Source organism: Corvus moneduloides, chromosome 1 (assembly GCF_009650955.1).
Source record: "Corvus moneduloides isolate bCorMon1 chromosome 1, bCorMon1.pri, whole genome shotgun sequence".
Classification (NCBI taxonomy): domain Eukaryota; kingdom Metazoa; phylum Chordata; class Aves; order Passeriformes; family Corvidae; genus Corvus; species Corvus moneduloides.
In genome coordinates this window covers 88,752,934-88,775,531 of record NC_045476.1, presented here as the reverse complement: position 1 = coordinate 88,775,531, position 22,598 = coordinate 88,752,934, and the positions used below count along the sequence as shown (strand labels likewise).

The 22,598-nt window shown below is 38.7% G+C and overlaps 1 protein-coding gene across 1 annotated transcript in view; it reads right to left on the bottom strand.

Moving 5' to 3' along the window:
* The window catches only part of LOC116442772 (catenin delta-2-like), a 307,484-nt gene that overhangs the window by 268,510 nt on the left and 16,376 nt on the right, over positions 1–22,598 (bottom strand). Inside the window, 2 exon segments of the mRNA XM_032106243.1 lie at positions 2,027–2,105; positions 2,107–2,222. Coding sequence (XP_031962134.1) covers positions 2,027–2,105; positions 2,107–2,222 — 195 coding nt within the window.

Below are 22,598 nucleotides of genomic sequence, written 5' to 3'. Positions count from 1 at the left end.
AACCAAAAAAAAACACTTAAGAAAACCCAGTAAAGGAGAAAAAATATGTGCAAACTTCACTTGAACTCCTTTCCCTCCTTTCTGTTAATTTGAAATAAATTCTATGGTCTCCCTTAGAAAGGATATGTTCCTATTGATATTTGTGCCAGAGGCAGGAGTCTGAAAGCTGATCCAATCCAGATCAAAATTCCCTCTGAGTGCTGACAGCTCTTCAGCCCGGCTGTGTGAAAGGCTGACAGCATCTGCAGCTGACAGCTACCAAGAGAGCAACAGAGTGATCGGCCTGGCACACATCCATCCGCTTTCATCTCCCCTGACCCTGATAATAGGGGTGCAAGGGGGAAGGCAAGGGAGGATCAACCCAACACAAAGCTGGACTGACGGGGTCTTTCTTCAGAGTGAGCCTGCAGCAACATTCAAATCCATATCCCAAGCAGCAAAACAAAACTCACCTTCACAGGGCATGTTTCTTCTACCCACCTCACCATGGGTTTTTTAGTTTTTTCTCTTTCCTTCTGAAAACCCATCTTCATGTGTAACCAACTAACATCCCGTGTCTCAGTTTAATTCACTGTAATCGTTATCTGTGTTGACTAGGTTTCCTTCCTAAGAGAGGTATTGTGAACAGTACAGTCACAAGACAGCCTGCCACTTCAGCACAGACAACCAACGGATATTTTGCAAGCAAAACAAGAAACCCTCTTCAAGGCATGCCAGAGAAAGAGAGCATCATATAGGCAATATGAGGTGGCCACATGTGGAACAGGAGGCTTTAAGTTCAATAGAAACAGTAGTTTCAATCACTACCACTGCTTTCACTGCTCACTGATGTAGGCAGAGGTTTTGTCCCCTTCATACAAAGAATACTAGTTTTTCTTCATATACATGTGTGACTCAACACAAAACATAGGACTATGGTAGTTTCTTTAACAGGAGGAAAATGGTGCAATGGTGCTCTTCAAAAAAGCATAAAGCTGTTAGAGGTATTTTGCTAGATAATTCTCTGGCTAAATTTCCTTTTAAAGATTTCCTCTAGTATTCTGAACACCCAAAACTTGCATAAGGCGGTAGGACACACGAAAACTGCCAGCTTTTCCCTTGGAGAAATGGGTTTTAAAAGAAGTTTAAAAAATAGTTTTAAAAGAAAGCACAGTATCTTGCTCTGAAAAGTGCACTTAACATTTCCCTGATGAAAATAGGAGTGATCTGAAAATGGACATAATCTTCCCTCTTTGATCAACAGAGTAAAGATGAAACACCAGAAATACTCACAATTCCTAAGGCAAGTTTCTTCTACATCTGCTTTAGGCTATTTTGGCTGTAGCATTTATATACTCCAATTATTTTGTGCATTAAATACCATAAATATCCCTGTTGATTTTTGATCTATTTGCGGGTTCCAACAAATTCCACAGCTGTATTTCATTTGGTTGAGAGGACATTTTGCAGGTAAGACTTGTACACCAATGCATTTCAGGGATAATCATTATTATTTATGGATAAACCAGTGATGCTACCAGTTTTTTCCTATGTTATAGTTCAATTTTATGTCTGTGTACCTATACCAAAGCATACATCTGTGGGAGAGAGGAAGAACATTTACTTATGATTTACTTTGAAAGCAAGTGATCACTTTGCTTCATGTGGCAGGAACTCTGCAGTCCATTTGCAACACAAAAAAAAACCTTAGTAAAAAAAAAAAATCCTAGCAATTTCTTCAGAGACAACCGATCTTTCTCCAAGACAATACACCAGATTAATAGAAGTCTTTTCTCTCTCCTCATGAGTAAGCTCCCTCCCCAAATTAGCTTAACCTACTGTACATGCAGCACAACATTAAGTATTTCTCCATTTTGTGCATGTATTTGGGGTTCTACTGATAGCTGCCATCTGCAAAAGGTATTTTATTTGACTGGCATGCACAGAATACATTTGGTTAAGCACATCAGAAAGAGAAGAAGAGTTAGTACGAGAGAGTAAGTTACATATCTCAAGAAGACAGTCATGCAGGTTACATCCACCTTACCTGTACTAGTGCGATATGTGCCTGTGTGGGCTGGTTGCAGAGGGTCCCCCTGACTCTGGCTGAGACTCCTCATAGGGGGGCTTCTGATAAACTCTGTCTTCGTAAATAGGATCTATATGGTGTTCTGGAGACTGCAGTGCCCTTAACTCAGAGCCAAGGTGGCTGTGCTGGCTGCTGTAAGATGCCCGAGACCCAGCTGCAAACAGATTTAAAAGAGACATTTAAAAGAGAAAACAAGGGACAAATGCAGGATCTGACTATTAAAATTTTACCTTGAAAGTAGCACTTAAACACAAAAAAAAATCCCCAAACAAACTAAGTAGTAAGTGTTTTTCAACATGCAAATACAAATAGGCAAACAAGCGCAGCAACAGGTCCAGTTAATCACTTAAGCTGCAATCATCCAGGCTGCCTGCATCTACATCAAAATCTCATTTCTTCCAAGGAAACTACATATTTTGGCGAGATAGATATCATGATTATCATCTCTTCTTAAACAGAGACCAAAGAACCCACCTCCTCCTCTCAAAAAAAAAAGAAAAAATACCCCAACCCCGCCTCCCCCAAAAAATCCCAAACCCAAACTAAACCCAAACCAATCACCTCCTGCTCCCCCCACCAAAAAACCCCAAACAAACAAAAAAAAGGCAAAAGCTGTGCAACCCAGGAATGTCCTCAGCTAAACGGGTCCAAGACTGAGAGAGGTAGGAGGGTTGGGGAGAAAAGAGCAGCAGCAGACAGCACAAGTTTCACATGTTACACTCATATCTGAAGATCTACAAATGAAGTAAGCTGGAGTTGATGAATGGATGTAGTTTTACATGAAGGCTGATCTTTCAGTTGCTTCACTGAAGTGCAATAGAATGGTTGTGCCTGATCAACATTTTGTCTTCAACACTTCCCAAAAAATCAAGTTGCTAAGACTTTCTACAATTTAAATATCCTCTGAGGATGAATAAATTAAACACGCCTCCTGAAAAAACTATTTTTAAGGATATGGCTTATTTCTTTTTTTTCAGTAAATAACAAGATCAAACGGGATTTTATTAAAACATTTTCTTACTGTACTATTAAAAATAGTTTCTATTGGAACATTTGAAAAAAGAGATTTGTATACTTCCAGCTGTGATTGAAGTTGTCACTTCAATCCTTTTGCCACTTAGGTACTTCAGCTCTGCGGTCTGTTATCCAAGATTGGCAAGGAGAGTCACGGGGATGCCATGCCAACATCACACATTTGGAAGGTAAGAAAAAGTAAGTAGGCAATAAATATGCAAGTAACACTTGGCAAATGTCACAAAGTAGTAACATACTACTTAAATGTTTAGAAAAGCAATCAAAGATACAAGTGTTACAGCCCCTGCCGCTTGTTCTGTGAGGCTGAAATCCTGGACGTAGGTGATGTTCCACTGGCTTAGCTTGTACTGCTCAGACCAGGGGTGTAGCCATTCCTGCTGAAAGCCTCTGCCATAATCAATTGTGTTGGCAGTGGTTTTGCTGCATAACCAGACCACTAAATACTTTTAAAAATCCAAGGCACAGACATGAAGTAAGGTGAGATAGCAACATAGGATAGAAATGAGAAATATACACAGATACAACGTTGCTTAAAACTTTAATACAAATTATCTGGAGAAAAGAGAAATTTATTCCTTTTCCTTCTTCTAATCAGCTGTGGCATTAGTGTGTTCTTCTGAATTTTCCAATATTCATGCATGTTTTCAGTGGATGCCCTATTTGCATATTTTTCCCTTCAAAACATTTTTCAGGCTGACTTGCCATTAGCACACTGCTGAAAGTAATTCTGTTGCTCCCCTTACTGAGAAAGTCTGCCAAGAATCCCGAAGACATATTTATCTCTAACTACAGCAATTATCCAGAAAGTTGATATTACTATTACAGAATTAAATTCTTCATGGTCTACATTTTCAAAATGCTCTTTAGTCCTGCACTCTTGAGACTGATTCTCAGAATAGCTGAACTACTCCCATCAAGGTCTAGTATCCTTCAGAGTGGCCTGAAAAACAGCCTGTTGTGATTATGTCCAAATTTCACTGCATACTTGGTTCAATTTGTATTCAGAAGAAAAAAAAACAAAAAAAATGAGATTTCAGACATTCAACAGAGAATCAACAAACCAGGCTTGCTACAGAATAAAGAATTACAACCCATTCCAGCAGCACGACAATTCTTTTGCCCACATACAAGTTAACAGTGCTTTTTGAACAATAGATTTTCTTCCTAATCCAGCTTCCTGTAAACCAAAGATTTTCCCATTGAAACTCAGTAGCAGTATAACCCAGATATCAACATGTTTTCAAACTGTTATGGTAATCTTCTGGTGAGGTAGGCTTAATTTAATCTCCTTCATACTCTACCATATTTCTGCATTCTGCAAGTGCTGATACTAGTGTAAATAGAAGCTTAATATTAGTTTATTATGCTAATATTAAACAGAGATTTATTTGCAAACTACGCATATAAATAAGAGTCTAACACTACTGTACTAAAACAGTAGCACATGTATAACCAGAGAAACTTCTTGACTAAAACACATAACCAAACTGATTTGACCGAAAACAGTTTAAGTAGCAATCTAAAAACAATTTGAAGGTATCTGAGCAGCAACATTATGACTGAACATCCCCCCAAAAGTTCAGAGTTAAAACACTGTGAGGTTAAAATCCTCTAACCTTTCAAGAAAATGAAGATTTCAACAGGTAACTAAAATATTTTCATTTTAGAAACAAAACCACTCTCGAATCTCAGAAATTGAGGCCATTTTTAAAGCATATCTCTTAAACACCTTTAGCTTCAAGCAAAAATGATACTTTTCTACATGCAATTTAACTACACTATTTCCAAATTATCAGATATCAATATTTAAACACAAAATACTACCAGCCTTTAAGGTTCTTAAATCTAGTTTAAAAGACAATAAATCAGAAGATTTATAGAAAGATGTAACCCCATCATAACTTTGAATGTTTCTATTAAGTTGGTATAAAAAATAGAACAGCAAGTTGATTTAAGTTAAAATTTCTTTTCAGTTGCTCTTAGAAGTTTTTCTATGTATTAATTTATTCAAGTCTCAACTGAGGAGCACAGTTTTTATTGCATATTTTTATTTAAATATTAAAATCAACAATCACTAGTAGTTGTTATACCAAGAGTTATATCCAGGAAAGGTCACATAGATAAACTTATGGATTTCAGACAACTGAATCCCACCTCATCTACACACTCAGCCCTCCATCATAGTCTGCTGCTTGGAAGGCACGGAGAGACAGTTGAGATAATTGATCAAAACAAAGACTGTGAACTCAAAGAACTGATGTCACTGAGAAGGAGAGAGGTGTACAGGCCTCCTGCCAGTATCCTGGCTTAGCAGCAAACAGCTACATCCTTTCCTAGTCCAAGCTGCAAGCTGATCTGTAACACTGCCTTCGAAAATACTTGCATTAAGGCTGTCTGAAGCTCACAGAGGCTGGAAAAGCAACAAGTCAGAATGGGAAAAACAGCAACCAATGTACTACTAAGAAGCAAAAACCATAAGATTACCAAGGCCACCGAGCACTCTCGCATTAAGGAGGCTCAGCAGCCTCAGAAGTGTTTCACCTAACTTAGAGGGATCATGAATGCATGTTTACCCTGAACTGCACCTGTCCAAACCCTGTTCTTAACCAGCTGCCATCCTTCACCCCGCTAATAGCACTGCCCCTCTCTGGGTTGCCTGAAATCAAAGCAATGATGTGAATCAAGGCCACACACCTTTCTCCTACATACTCTGAAAATGGACTCAGTTCCATTCCCTGGCCAGTCCACCCTGACAGCAATGCTATTTTTCCTTCAGAGAAGTATCAGGCCTCAAGCCCGCTCACAGACAGGTTCTATGCTCAAGTTCAAAGAAACTCATTATTAACTTTCAGTCCTGCAAGTCGTTATTTACAGATGATGTATCCAGCACTTGAGAATATCCAGAACTCTCATGATCATGGTGGTGAAGAAGTGGGGTAGTAGAATAATCAAAAAAAAAAACCCAAAAAAACAAACCAAACCAATCCAAACCACTGAGAAGAAAAAAACCATTTATTCAGGGGTTCAAGAAACCATCCATTAATTAATTACTCCAACAGTCCAACCTTGTTTAACGAAAAACTGAAATTATTTGATTGCATTGCAGAGATGCATCACACCAGAAGGTATATAATTATACAGCTCTAAAAAAAGCTGTGAGAGGGCACCAAATAAGGAAAAAAAAATTGTTAAATATACTTTTTTGAACAGAAACTGATTAAGCACAAAAGCATACAGTAAGGAGAGTCTTGTCTGTCTTCTGAAGGCTCCAAGACTGAAAGCTGAAAGCAAGTGGAATGCCTGTTCTTCTGCATCACTGTGTGAACTTTTAGAAGCAGTCCTGAGGTCAGGTTCACATGAGTCCCCAGACAGGTGAACTGGATTAGGGTAACAATGATAACTAGAATCCTCTGGATGAAAACACACATTCCTACATGTGGTATTTCCTCTCTTCCCACATTCAAGAGGGGCAATAGGAAAGAACACGTGAAAAGTGCAGTCCTACCAAATTGGAACAAAAAGTCGATCTCCACTCTTTACACCTTGAAAAATGCCCACCCTACTAGCTAAATTTCTTCATGTTACTTAGACGTGTTCCTCAGTAGTATAGGGAAACAATTGTTTCCTAGGAAAATGCTCTTTTTTGACAGTCTCACTTTCCACAGGAAGAAAGATACTGCAATCAGAGAAGCATAACATGAGAGAAATACATAAAATAATCCCTAATTGCTCTTCAGAGCTGGTGCAGGCTGTTAAGAGAATAAATACACAGACATGTTTGAGTGACACTGCTAATCTGACAGTTTATGTCAATAAAGTAAACCAATATATTGGCAGCATTTGCCATTTCAAGAAACTAAAGACATTAAGACTACTGAAAAAAATGGATCACGGGCCTTTGCGTATGCTTTCATACATCTTGAACAGTTTTTATTTGTGCCCCCTTGTGAAAGCCTTTATAACCTGTCAATCCTGCCTTGCTGCAGCCTTAGAAGCCCTACAAAATCATGATACTCTCTAAACATCTCTAATAGCCAAGAGCATACAGTACTGTCCCTCCTCTCCAGGATTTAAGAGCTCCTTGGAAACATGAAATACACAAGTGATTCATCATCCATGTTAAAAAAAAAAAATTCAGATTTAACCAGATAAACCATTCAGCCCTCATTCAGAAATCCTCCATCATTAAATACATTGATCAAGAGTCCTGTCAAGCAATTTCCTTATGTATATGATGGAGGAACATCATTAGGGAAACATGAGCTGATGTTCAAGGACCATTCTATTACTCCTCCTCAGTTACATGTTAACAACTTCCTTTAATTATTTAATTTAATTAATTTAACTTGGTTGAAACCCCTCACCTTTCAACACACAGCAGATCTCAGGCTACTTCAGGCTCTTAAGTATCAAAATCAGACTAAACACACTACAACACCTCACACTTAGAAGATCCATCTTTCTAACAAGGAGGATTAAAGATCCACAACTGGCGGTATCAGTTTTTAATTTTAAATATAATGACAACATTGCTTAGACTACAAGTTTATTTAAAAAAAACAAACAATCAAACCAACCCCAGACATTGGTAAAATTGCAATAAGCTCATCATGAGATAAGAGACTGCAGGCACAGAATCTAAAAGAGAATCACAGGAATTCTGTGGCTTTGGTATGTTGCATGCTTTTCAAAGGACTGAAAGAAGTTTTTGATTGAAAAAGTACATAATGGCTGAAAACCCTTTTGACATAAATTTCTCTTAGATGCTCATCCTGAAATGCTACTCTCCTTATTAAAGAAATAAATATATATATACAGTAGATCAGGTCATAGCTTCACTGCAATTCTGAAAAGCAACATGTGAGAAAGAGCAATACTGAATAGTGGGATTTTTGCTCTGAACTCATATGTAGTGAAACCTGTTTTACAGATACTAACCTGTTTTAATTTACATAGTAAAGAAATTGATGGTAACACAAGTGCAGACTTATGAATTGAACAGGAGGAGAAGTAGAGCCAAAGGTTCACAGCTCACGTTTGATACTGACTTTGTTTAGTGCCAGAAATTTATGCAGAAACATGTCAAAATGCCTGCTGTAATGTAAGCATCTTCTAGTCATAACATTGGAAAAGAAAATATTATCTACAAGTAATACGACCATAAATAAAACTAATAAAACTCAGATAAGGGGAATGTATACAAGCACTGTGTGATGAAAAGTACTGTACCAAAGAGAAAAAAACACTTCTAACCAACTACTGAAAGTGAGGAAAAATTGTTAAGACATGACAGATGGTTAATTAGCCAGTAAGACGTGACAGGCCATATGGCAGTACCAGCTAATGCACACCTTGGTACATCAGCTAGGGCCCCTAGCACACCAGAGACCTGAAGTCACTAGAGCCAGGATGCAGTCTGTAGTAAATTCTTTTTAACTGGGGTTTAGGGTTTTTTTAACACAGGATTCTCACCTGTTTAGATTTTACATACACACAAACACAATGTATAAAGTTTTTCTTTCCTGAAATACTGGAGTTTAAAGATTAACTAATGAATGCTCAGAATTAGAACTCATTTCTGTCTTTACACTTTTTCAATTCTCATGACATCATTCTCTCTATGACTCAGGATTATTTGTACAGATAAAGAAAGAAATAATGCCCTCAGCAAACTGACTAATACATGATGTCTTTCAACTGGTATCAACTCTAGGTGTCTGAAAAAAACCCCATGGATACGCTACTTCGGCATCCTCAGCCACACTGTAGGAGCTCACCACCAAACAACAAGTCTGTGCCCCAATATTCAAGTCCCCAGAACTGAAAGAACAGCCCTGCCTCACCTGTCAGTACCTTAGACTGCTTTTCCTCAGGTTTTCTACTTAAAAGATTAAAGTGCCAATACAATGCATGGTCTGGAGTGTTTCTTGCAAACTCTCACTGCACTGTCAAACCTATTAGCAGTGTCACCGTCAGGATACTGCCACGTTCAGCTCACACTGTGGAATTTACCAGACATAACTTGTCCATTAACCAGATTAATTATCTTAGGAAAGTCTCCTCAAAACAGATTGGCTTTGGCTGCTTAAGGGAACACCGCAAAAACCAGCATCTGAACTAGGGCCAGCATTTTTCACATCAGTGCTAAAAATACAGGAAAGAAGGAGGGAAAAAAGGGATTATACTTTTGTAAGGGTAATAAACAGGCCCCAAAATAACTTCAAAAATCATTCAATAAAGCTTACATCTTGTAAGAAGTACCTACATAATTTTTATCCTATTTAAACTATTTTTTAACCAAATACTGGCATACATTACATTCTAAGCATATTTAAAAGAAAAAATAAAGGTAAAAATATTTTTTAAGGTGTCTATGATTTTAGTCATGCAGTATGACTTCACTGCAAAGCATTGTATCAGTTACTAGAATTCTAAAAATCTAGGGAAAACAGAAAAATCATACCATTAATTTGTACCTCCTCCAAGCATTTTCCTCTTTCTGCTACTTGCCCTCGTTTTGTTGAAAGCATTCACTGCGTAAAACAGTCTATCAAAAATAAATTGCTAGCAGAAAAGGAAAGTTTGACTGGGAGCAAAGATATAAGAGGCAAAGACAGCCAGGAAGAAACAGCAGATTAAATGTGACAGACAAGTTCAGGGAGATAATTCCTATTTCTTTTCTGATCTAGGGTACTGTCAGTGAAGAAAAAATGTAAAACAGAAACTGCCCCAAACCAACCACTACTATACATCAACAACTTGCCTTCAGCAGGGAAGGAAATGATAAGATTTCTTTTTTTATACCATTTAGTAAATGATCATATTGGGTGTTACTCTGTGTTTGTTTGGGTTTTTTTCACTCTCATCTCTTAAGGTCTACCTCTTCCATGCACCCCAACCCTGCCAATTTTACAAAAAAAAGGAAAAGAAGACCCATGACCAAATGGGAGCAGATACTGCTATCTGGTGATACAAATCACTGTTCCTAACTTTCCTACTCACTAGCCACTTTGACTGAGGGCTGAGCGCCTCAGCAATAGGATGATGTTACTAAGCAACACTGCCAAGCAGCCCTGCATAAGCTGTTTGGATAGTTCACCACAGCTTCACGATGATTGAAAACAATATTAGGCCTTTGTAGCAGCAGAGATCTTTGAAGTTTTGCTAATATTGATGCTAGAAAAGATAAAAAATTATTATTTCCAATTTTGAGCTCTAAAAGTTTGTGTTGCACCATGAGCTCTATGCTGATGCAGAGGCTGTGGCAATGCATTCAACTCAGCAAGTAAAGGAATGAAATACTAGTGTACTTGATGAGACATGCCCCAAAAGTAAATATCCAGAAAAAAAACCCTCTATGGGATAGCCTGTGAAATCCCCACAGTGAGTGCTTCACTGACAAGGACTGCAAACCAAAGGGAAGTAAGAGCACATCCTTAATTCCCTGAAGCTTTCTTCTTCACAAGGCCGTACCTAAGCAAACTTGGAGACCCAATTTCTGCTAGTTAAGCAGCAGTATAGGCTAAACATCCAAAACCCCAAAGGTCTTTGTAGGGCTAGAGACACTTCCAGCAGCATGAGTGATTTGCTAAAAAGTGCTGCTGCCTCCAGCAAAACAAAATCAGGCACTATTGCACTAGTGCCTGCTGGTAGAAAATTTAACTTTCTGATCGTGTTTAACACAGTGGAAAGCACAGCAGCTAAAAAACCCAGCAACTCTCAAGCCTTACACCAAACTGAGCATCAAGCTCAGTCAACCTTAAACGGAGCAAGTTCTCACAGCAGCTCTGGTGCAGGGGGAGGGGGAAAACCTTTCCACATCAACTCCTCCCTGCACAGAGAACAGAAAGAACACCTAGAGCTTAAATCCAACTAGAAGTGAAGATTCCTCAGATTTTCACCGAGAATTTGTTAAGGAAAGTGCTTTTTTGGGCCAGTGGTTCCCAAAGGGAAAAACAGTCCACTGGGACACTATGGGCAAGGTAACACCAAAAAACACAAGTCAGTTGGGTAATGAAATGTTAAGTCTGCCCAACTACAGTATTCCTCAATTGGTTTTTCCTGGGCAACCTGCATTCTTTATCTAATTGTGCTGTTGTTCCTAGAAGCTCACAGTTCCAAGAGGTGGTTTTCCTGCTAATCGGAAGAGGCAAACATAGTTCCAATGAATCCAGATCATGCATGCACTTTTTAAAAAGTATTAACTTATTATGAATATTGTTCTTGTTTTGCAAACCTATGTTCCAGTTTCTGATAGACACAGGCTGAAATCTAAGACAACCGTATCTGAGGTTTGCTCACAGAAAAGCATTGGCAAACTTATCTTTCGTAATTCCTTTTACAAGAAGTATTGCACATTATTAGATGCGTGAACAATATTAACTTTTGAAAATTTTTGAAAAACTTTTGAAAAAACCTGGCTTTCACTAAGAGAATAGAGAAAAGCAATCAGGTAGTATTTGTTCTTTTTACATAAAGTCATCTTTGATAGAATATTAAACACTTTCTCCTTTCAGAGGCTTTCTCCTCCTCAGTGAGCATTTGCTTGCAGTCCTGGTTTCTAGACTTCCCCCAAAAAACATGAGGTATAAGTATGTGACATTCCAGGAGAAAAAAATGGAGCTCATTATCTTTGTCTTTTTCTCAGTGCCAAATCAAGAAAGGGGAGGTATCTCGGGATATCTGTAACACACTCTATTACTCATCAAGTTTTCATTATCCATTTGAGGCACTCACTGCATTTAAATACAGGAGTTAAAACATGGACATGTTATTAAAGGTATACATAATCAATTTGAATACAATCTAGCTAAAGAATTTAGTTAGGCCTGTAAAGAAGTCTAGACCAACAATTACCCACTTTTACAATTACGCTCAAAAGATTATTCAAGCTGCTTTTAGGTTGTTTCCATTACATACACATTGAGACCTCTGCTAGAACACTTAAAATAATCTCCTATTACTAGAATAATTATAATCTAAAGCAATTCTAACAGGGATGCCCTAAATAAAAGAAATGCTGAATGCAGAGACAAAGAAAAGGAATACTGTTAAAACCATGACATGAGTAGCTTAAGGACTTTAAGTTATGCTGCAATAATCATTGTATCCCATGAAAAAAAGTTTTCTCCTTTAGTTCTTTATTCTTACTAATATAGCAATCACTCAATAGCATGCATTTAGCATCCAACTCCCAAAAACTCAGAAAAATACCAATGTAAACCCTTCCACAATAAGCAACAAGCAAAGGAGGAAATGGATGGCTACAGATTCTTTCCAGCAGGAACTTACTTAAAAAAGAGTGACAACAGAGAAGAAAAGAAAACAAAACCAGCAAAACAGACTTTGCAATTAACCTCACAAATTCAATTATTCCTGAAAAGCATGGCCTAGAAAAGGACCTCAGGCTGAAAGAGTCCTGTACTCCAGCAGAGAATCATGCTAAACTGAAATGGCACGACAAATGCTGCAGGAGACAAATGGTGAAGAAGGTCACTGGCAAAAGGAAAGCAGATCTAAGACAAGGAACATAAGAAATGTATTCACAGCAGTTTGCAACAAACTACTGGAAGTGTTCAGCTTCAAGAATGGCTTTAACAGTAACTTCAATTAGAAGAATGAGATGGTGTAGTCCAAAGGTGACAAGCACTTGAGGCATTCTGAACTCTCACACAATTAGTTTTCTGGTTATTCATAAATGCAAATTGATCCATTTGCATGTCAATGGCTGCCTCCGCCTTGTGAATCCAACACTTCCATGGCCAATATGGCTGGCTGAGACATGTGCATCAAGTTGGCCTGATTCTACAAAAGCAGTCCAAAATGTACTACAGACTGAAAAAAAGCATGTGGATGTGCAATCCATCACAATCTTGATAAACTTCAGAGAAAAAAGAGCTTTTCAGCTAAAACAGGTTAATTCCTGAATTCCTGGATTTCACGAGATAGGATCTTAAGCATGGCAGAACATGAACTAGATCACTTTGGAGGAGACTGCCTCAGCTGTGGTTCAGCATTAGCTTCAGATTCTTGCCAAAGGCATCTCAAGATGCACACAGACAATGATGACATGAGTGATACAGGAAACTGTAACTTCAGCAGGAAGGAATGCAAAATTTCTATGAGTAAACCTTGAAGAAACTTTGAAGTTTGGTCAGAGACCAGACAAAGTGCAATCATGGCTGGGGGGGGGGGGGGTCACTGTATGCACTAGGGCTACTGGGTTCAAACCCTTTTGAGGGAAAAGACGGAGGACCACTAGCTCACAAAGATGCTCCAGTCAGAACAAATCATGGTTGGTTAGTCCAAAGCCCTAAAATCAAAGGCTGATGGTGAAAAGCCACTCAGAAGATGCTTTAGCTCTCACTCCTCCTTGGTCTGATGAATCATAAAAATATAGAGAAAGGCTTGGGTTGGAAGGAACCTTAAAAATCATCTAGTTCCAAATTCCCCCCCCACCATGGGCAGGGATGCACTATCCTAAAAGCTGCCAGGGACTCGACTAATCTTTGTATCTTTTTTTCATAGAATGGCAAATCCTTCATCAAATTATTTATTCTTACCAGGATTCAGCACTCTTAATGAATAATCTCCATTTACTACGTGCAGCTAATGTAATCTAGCAGCCTTTCCTCCATTGAGAAATGCAGGAAACACACTAAGTCAGGTCTGTGTACAACAAGCTTCATTTCTTGATAATCCATGCAGGATAGGTCAGAAGAGATGAAGGCTACAAAGAGTGTCTCTTGCCTACAGAGAGTCACAGCTGCGTACAGTTCACCAGATGAAGTCCTAACCCTGTATAACACTCTCAGTTTTGCTTGTATGTGATGGCCATGTTAGGCCATGAAAATATTTATTATGTTCCTGATACAGGTGGCTGAGATATGCAGTACTCAACCAGGTCACAACAGGTGATTTTTCCTACTCTTCTTTCCAGCCAAAGATGCGAACACATAACTAGCTATTACGTGTGTTATTGCCTTGACTTCCAATTCTGTTCTTTCCTTCCCATCTGCAAAACTCTTTCTACATCAGGATTTATCTTCTTCTCTTCAGAAAATGCCTCCTAATATTCCACTATCAAGAAGTTTCCTTGGCTTATTACACAGTTTTGTGTCAAGTTAATAAAATGAAGAGGTATTTTTCAAGTAGACCAAAAGAGTTCTCCTTGTGGAACTTTATTAGTAGTACCCTTCCTTTTCCATTACTTCAGTATTCAAAATGACAAACTGACAATGTTCCTTTAACACCCAAGTCCCCTGCCCAAGTACACTCTTGCAGGAATATCCATCTCTCTAGCTTAACTAAACATTTCCCAAGTGGCACTACAGAAAATGCATGCTCCAGAGCCCCTGACAGGAAATAGAAAGACATCAAATATCATCTAAGAAAAGGAGTCAGTAAGCAGGTCATTCCAGCACAATCTGTTTCTGGAGAACTCATGTCAGAAATTATCCTATTAACCATTTACTACCTCCATGCCTTATATTATCCTTTCTATCAGTTTTTGTTGTAATGTCCAAAGAGCACTGTGATTAGCAGGTCTACAATTTTTCTTTCACTCACTCCTGCCTTTCTTCAGGGTGTATTAGTCCCAAACTCACAAAGGGCTGTCATATTGTCTCCCTCCACCTTCTTTTCCCCGACAAGTATCTGAAAGAGTCCAACTCACCCTCCTTTACAGACCATGATCCCAGGACTTTGAAGAGCTCATGACACCTTTTGGTGAGCAAATGTAAACATGACTGCATTCCCGCTGAACCAGGATGCTCAGGGAAGTTGGTGGGTGGGGGAAAGACCCCATGCAGAGGTGTCATTTTGCTCTCCAGTGACAGGAAATCTGTCCTACTATCAGAGGGTCACAGCTCCTTCATCCACCCTTGCTTTCCTCTCAGGCAACACTCTTTAAACCCAGGGACAGCTTTAGCCCTATGATCAAAAGCTTTTACTGCCTGAGAGCAGCACAGCTGGCTAGCTGATAAAAGGGATGGTTCGGACAGAGAAGATAAGGGGCCATAAGGCAAGACATAAACATACACTATGGAGGAAGTAAATGTAGAAAAGCATATGCAAAAATCTCCTCAGTAAAGGGAGGATTGCATGAACCACTTGTATTCAAACTAATATGGCATTTTTCTATTACACCATCATAGAATGGTTTGGGTTGGAAGGGACCTATTAAAGATCATCTAGTTTTGACCCCCTGCCATGGGCAGGGACACTTCTCCACTTACACACTGTAAGTCGCAACTTGATGTGCTTACTAAAAATCTATGTGATCCAACTGGCAGTTTCACATGCCATGCCTTATAATTGTAAGATTAGTCATCACTTGGTCCTCCTCATTTCAGCATATCAAATTGTGACTTTTGCTTCTAAGCACTTACGATAATGTACAGTTCCATGAATTCATTATCATTAGACAGTATCTCTCTGTCCTCTCCAATACCACTTTTATAAACCCAAAAGGTATTCAGTTCTGGGTCCACATCTATGTGATCTTCAAATTTGACCCTACAATTACTGAAAAATTGCCCCATTTATCTCCTGTGATTGCTCATAGAGCAAATTTGGTCCAGTTTAGCTTCTGGCAGCTGCCATCACTGACAAGTAATGTTTTACCTCTAAGCACTCTGCAACTGGCACAGGCAGACATAGGCACCTCCCCACCCTTTATTTGGCCTTAAATAAAGAGAGCCTTCCTCAAATGCCCATTTTACCATCTTCTTTCTGTCATAATTAATTACTTTTGATCAGCGGCACCTGCACTGCTTTAAAGGGAGTGTGTGCACACAACCACCAAAAAGCTAGGAGATATCCCAACAAATGAATGCTCACGTTACAATGAGCTGTATACTGACTTTCTAAATCTCAGCTACTCCATCTACTCCTAACAGTTTCTGTGCCACAGTAACTGGAGAGGATGATGTTTTCCCCCACAGTGAAAATGAAGGGCATGTTCTCACTTCCCATAAATACTGAAAGACCATGGTGAACATAAGATTTCTTTCACTTTTTATCAACACTTTTGCAACAAATATTTCCAGGCTACTGGATAAGGCCTTGCAACAGGGTTTGAGACTGAGGAAGCTGCATCTTTCACATGTGCCTTCTTTGCCCAGTGCACAAGCAAGACAAACACAGTCATCCCATTTTAGACTGTACAGCACAAACAAGTATTTTCACTGATGCCACAAAAACCTGAGTGTCAGAAATTTGATAGAAGGGCACCTTGCCTTTGCCTAATACTCCCTAGTCCATACAACAGCAGAGGACAAGAGGAACAAGAGGACACCATTGAGACCTGAAGGCAAAAATGGGTTGTAACAGGCAAGGATGAGACTCAGCCTCACTAGCATGCCCTTAAGACCCAAAATTTTGGGTGTATAATCATTTATGAGGCCATATTCTCTTCCTGCAATCTCATATATGAGACAGAACTCAGATCAACATAAACAAGACAAGCATATGAACTGCAGTGCCAACACTGGTTAATGTATTTCTGTTGCTCTAACCTAAGTTCCATGAAGGCAGGCTCCCAAAACACTGCTCTTTGACTTCATGCATTCCACTGGATTTCAGTAGTCAAGAAACACTGGCAAATTCCAGCTCCTTGGTTTAACCATCCTTCTGCTAGGGGCATAGACTCTTCTCTGTTAGCTTTTTTTCAACTTCACCTCCTTCTTGTGCTCCTGCTCAGCAGGTATATAAGCAAAGACATTCAAAATTCTGCTCTGATGCTTAGGGAATTTCTTCTAGTGACTTGAACGCTTAAATTTGAATCCTGGCCTTCTGAGGTACATCGCTAAAGTTCAGGACCAGAGGCCAGAAACCACATGTGTGGTTACCAAGCAACAGCACAGCCTTCAGTAGTCCCAAGAAGCATATCTGATGTTACATTCACCTAAAATCCCAGGAACAGCCACTGCCACTCAGTTTCCAGTCACTTGGCTAAAATACTTGCAGCTTTGTACAAGTTGAACCCATTTTCAGCAGTGCTGCACACTGGTGTTCTTTGCCTAAAAGCTTTTTAGTTTGCAATATTATTGATTTCACACCCCTCTGAAAGACCATTAGGAGGATCAGTCAAACAATTTCCCTTCTCAAGAATGGGAAGCAAAGGGAAAGGTGGTGATCAGTAAGACAACAGGACCCAAGTTTAGACATATTTCTTGTGTTTGCTCACACTGGGAGCCAAAGATCAAGTTCATTAGCTCAAAGATGCACATGGGGCTTCTGTATTTGGCTTTTGTCAATTATTCCTCTCCTACAAGCGAATTAATTTCATGTAAGCTAGATCTGAAAGATACAGGAGCGAAAATCATGGCAATAATAACATATTTCAAAGTTATCCCTATTCCTTCTCCTTTTTTGCTGTACTGTCCATTGTGGATACCTTTTTAAAGCTGGAATTTAGCACCATTGTAAAGGTTCCAGTTGTAACAATTAGAATCATAACTATTGCTGAGTAAATAGGTAGAATAACTGACAAAGAAAAGCAAAGTGAACACTGAGTTGTGTATTTGTATCAACTCCAAACCAACACCAGCATATCTAACCTCCAGGTTGCAACATGGAAAAAAGTAATTTTGTATCAGAAAGACACCAAACTCTAAGTTCTGATTAATATCTGAAATATTGCTGGATATTACTCAAAATCTTCCACTTGGTTTTCTTATCTGAAAGAGTCTCAAAACAAGAGTAGAAGACTTCAGTGTAAGTCCCAGAACAAAAGAGCATTAACGGTGTTCTCATGTGTAAAGACTCTGACAGCAGGTAAAGGAATTTTCCAGCTAATAAAAACAAAGAAAAAAAATTTAGAAAAAAATCTATGGAAAACCATTTTGGTTAAAATTAATGAAGCAATTTGGTTCTCCCTAGAAAAGAGATACTCACGGGATTCTGTAAAAATACAAAATAGTTATGGGAAAAAACTGAGTGTCCTTTCTGTTATGATCAATCATACAGATGGTCCAAGAGCTTATCTTAAAGCCCCCCAAAAAAATCCTAATATTTTTCTTCCTTGCCTGTCCAAAGAAGTACAATGGTACATCACACCTAGACTGTTTTATTAGCTCAGCCCAGTGTCTCAGGTGGGGATTTAAAGGCACAGGGAACTTTTAATTCTGGGATGATTTATATTCACTTTGGCTGTAACTTAACAGCAATGTAGCTACTCTAGCACAAATACATAGTACAGTGGGATTTACTGGAGACCTCTTAACAAGATAATATTTTTAAAGATAGCAATGAACTAGTGATATACAGATGATCCAATATCTTTGTGCAGTCAAAAGGAAACATCAATCCATGCTAGTGTTAATGCTCATCAGTTACCCCATACAAAGTTGCTTAAGCTGTTCTGTGCCCCTATAATTGCACACTGACATGCTAAAACATGTCAACACTCACCATCAAATAGAAGGTCTGCCATAAAACCCAACAGGAAACCACGGTTCAACACATCATATGCAGTGAAAAGTTTATAGAAGGAAAAAGGGTAAAGGAAGGTCCTTGGCAAAGAGAGAGAAGAGTGAGGCAAAACAGATGAAGCAGCAGAAGGAATCAATTAAGACCCTGATAAACTTAGAACTCTTTGCTCATTAAAGAGTGGAAAGCATATTTTATGTATTAACCCATGCCACATTTTTATAAACTGGTGTTACTTTAATGTTAATACTACAAGTGCATACAAACAGTCCTACTCAGGAAGGAAAAATTCCTTTCCATTTTGATCTTACAGGGACTTGAAAGAAGATTGTAAACACCAGGCTGAGCACTGAAGTTTCCAACAGTGGTAGGTAGCATCAGGGCTGTCTACAGGGATGCTGCAGCTCCTGTTTCAGTGGAACATGTCACCACTACAGGAAAGATAGCTGTAGAATATTCTTTCCACCTAACATTACAGCACGTGATTCACACCTAAACTCACTTCTTAAACTTAACCTTTTAGTACAGCTTATGAAACATGGTGCAGTCTTCAAGCAGGATTATCATCATTTTAGCTTTTTGTAATAAGGCAATGCATAAACTTACTTTCCATTGCCTTAGGTGTCCCTAGTCTTCCCTAAACCTGGGTGAAGGGGGAGGAGTGGCTCTGTAACATCGGGGCTGCTCCCAGCCACATAACCTGAGGCACAAACCACCTGAACAACACACTTTAACTGCCTCCTTCGCCTTTGCTCCCAAACAAACTCACTACTCCTCTAGTACTGTCTGTCGGGTTCTGCCCAGCAGGAGATGCTTCAGAAGAGCATGAAGAGTGGGCACCTGTGCCATGACCTGCCTCCTGTTTTCACATGTTTCTGCTGCTTGCTGTCCTTCATGCTCCTCCTTCCAAGCAAAGCGGGCTGCTTTGTTGAGTTTGGCTCCCAGCAGCACTCCGAAGCTCAGTCCAGGTGTGGAAGCTGCAAGAAGGTATTTACAAGCTGTGCTTTCTGGATTTGGATTGCTGCTTGAACAGACGGTCGAATATGCTTTGGAGCAGTGCAGAGCAGAAAACTACTTCTAAAACTGTAATTGCAGATGATAGCAATGAAGCAGCTAGACTAAGAATAAACACAGCAAATGTACGCTCAGCAGAGCCACTATATACACATGTACACACACACCCATACACACACACACTTGGCAGTGGCAGCAGCTCAAATATAACTAGATTAAAAGCCATTTCTGAAGACGTTTCTAAGGTTACTCGGTTAAAACTGAGTCACTGCACGCTGTTGCATGTCTCATTTGAAATTCAGGATGAAGTCTAAGAATTGCCATTTTTATAATTTCAAGTTGTTTCATAATCGAATTTGTAGGAAATGAATATAAATAATGCCATCTTCTCAGTTAAGTTTTACACAGATTATGTTTTGGGCCATCTATGTAACTTTTTATTTGAATGTTTTAAAAAATGTATCTTACCTGAATGACTTCTCTTTTAAATATCTAAGTCTGGCACTGATACAGTTTGGCTTGTTTAGCACACTGAAACCCAGTAGTATTCATGAACTAGATAGCTCCAGGACAAATTTCTGGTATCATGCAAAAATAATTAAAACAAATGCATTATTTGTGTTTCTAGTAATTACTACAAATACTTATTTTTTTATTGCCAGATATAAATAAGATTACTGAGTTTAACATCATCCTGTGATGACACATACATATCAATGCAACTTCACATTAATCACAGCAGGCAAGCCATCAATCAGTGCAATGTGACAACTATTCTTCATTCCTCCTCCTCCTCTCTCACTCTCAAAAACCCCAAAAAAACTTCAACTCATCTTTGGATGTTTTGAACAAGAAGCAAAACCACTATTTGTTGACCATTAGCTTTTCAAAATACAATTGCTTACTCTCCTTCTCAGTGGGTTTGATTTCTAACACATTTTTCTAACATTTTTTCTAATGACTGAAAAACTCCTGCAAAAATATAATACACTTACAGCTCAAATTCCAAACCTGTTCTGAGCAAAAATACCTACAGAAAAAAAGAAGAAATTAAGATTGCCTCAGTAGTATCTGTAACATCTGATCCTGGCTAACTCCAAAGCATATGCTAATTTTAAGCCTCTGAGTAGTCCATTGACTCCAGTGAATCCAGTGAAAGTCTAGAAGATTAGTCAGGCACTTAACACTGCCAGCAAATGTGTAACTCTGGGATGGCAGGGAGGCCATGAGGAACATGCATAAGAATGGCAGTGGAAAATAAGGGGTAGGAGCACACAATAGGAAACCTTTGCAAAAGAGTGGATCATGTGATAGAGCTGCTTTCAAGGACTACTTGAAAGGCTGTCACCACTGCGGGGGGGGAAAAAAAAGAGAAAAGGTATTTACTAACATACTGTTGCTTACACTGAGTCTTTCAAGTAGCAATACTCTCTCTCTGCATATCTGCCCCCTAATTCAAGTTACATGATTTTCCATTTGTTATAAAATAGAACAACGAGGGGTTTTACATATCCTAAAACCAAATCCCTAAGATACTAGTGACCCAGTAGATTGTTATGTCTGTTCTGATCAGCCCAACACTTGGCAAAGTTAGTCTTGCTTTATCAGTTTTTACAAACTCAACAGCAAACTCAAATGGTCAATCACTATTTCCCTCCCATAGTAAAATCCATACAAAAATACACCAGCCACTTCCTAAATGCATGCATCATCTATAGGCTTTTCTTTTCACCAAATCCATAAACCAGTAGATCAGGCAACTCCCTGCAGTAGGCTTTAAAAAGATGCAGGTTATGCAAGATGCAGAAGTCTTATCAAAAGCTTTTATTTAAAAGCAATCCAAGAACATGAATGTCAGTTCCTTAACTTTCAATCAAAACAAAGTAGAAAATCCTATTAGGAATGTCTATAGAAGCACTATTGGCCAAGAAGGCCAAAAAAGCCTAAATCCACGTTTCAACTTGGATCTAGCCCAGGACGAACAGCTTCTCTAGCACTTCAGAGTCATTATGCTGGACCTTAAACCTTACAGAAAAAAAAAATTTTGGACTAAGTTATCATCACAGATTTGATGCTGCAATGCTATAAATAATGCCTTCTTTAAAAAAAAACAAAACCAAACCCCCAATACAACATAAATTCCAATGCTAACAGTACATAAAACAGGAAAAAGAACTGTGCCTCTTAGAAACTTCCCAAAACAAAGACTTCTATCCTAGAACAGAGGTAAGAAAAATCAGGGAAATACTAATAGCTCATAGCCACAGGTATAGAAGTTTTAAATCTATTTTTTTCTCTGTTCCTTTGATGCTGACAGTTCCATCCATGCCTTTTTAGGCTCAAACAACTCTTGCTATAGGATGAAGTCAGAAAACTCCCTAAAATACAAAGTCTGTGGCAATTCTAAATTTCCACTGTACAAAGGCAGTATTTAATACTTGTGGCCGACAGTGTGTTGGACTACAGCAGGGAGAAGTTGTATTAATAAAATTACTAAATAAATCACTTAGTATTCTGAGACTCACTATTTGACAACTGGCTTGATATAAGCACCCCGAGATCTTGAATTTTACCTTAACTTAATGATACTGTCACTTTACTCGTTCTGAAATTAAAATGTGGTGTTATATATATATACAGATATAGGTGTATATATATATATGTATGTATATAGATATATGTGAAGATATAAAGTTTTAAAATCCCTGCCCTTTAAATGGGAAAAAAACTTCAGCAAACAGTTCTTACAAGGAGATAGATCAAAACTGTATTATTATTATTTAATTCCATCTGTTTGTTTAGACACACTGGAATTATATAGGATGCTGACAACAGCTGGAATGGGGGAGGGCAGGTGGGTGAGAGGAGGAAGGGCGGTGAGGTCTTCACTCCAGTAAGAAACTTGTGTACCTGACTGATAGACTCAGGCAAACTTCTTTATGTATCCTATTTATCTTCAAATCTATTTATGTCACACAAGAGAACATATGAGCATAGCAGCTGTTACTATAGCAATGAAACTGGAAATTTTGAGAACACAAAAAACCCA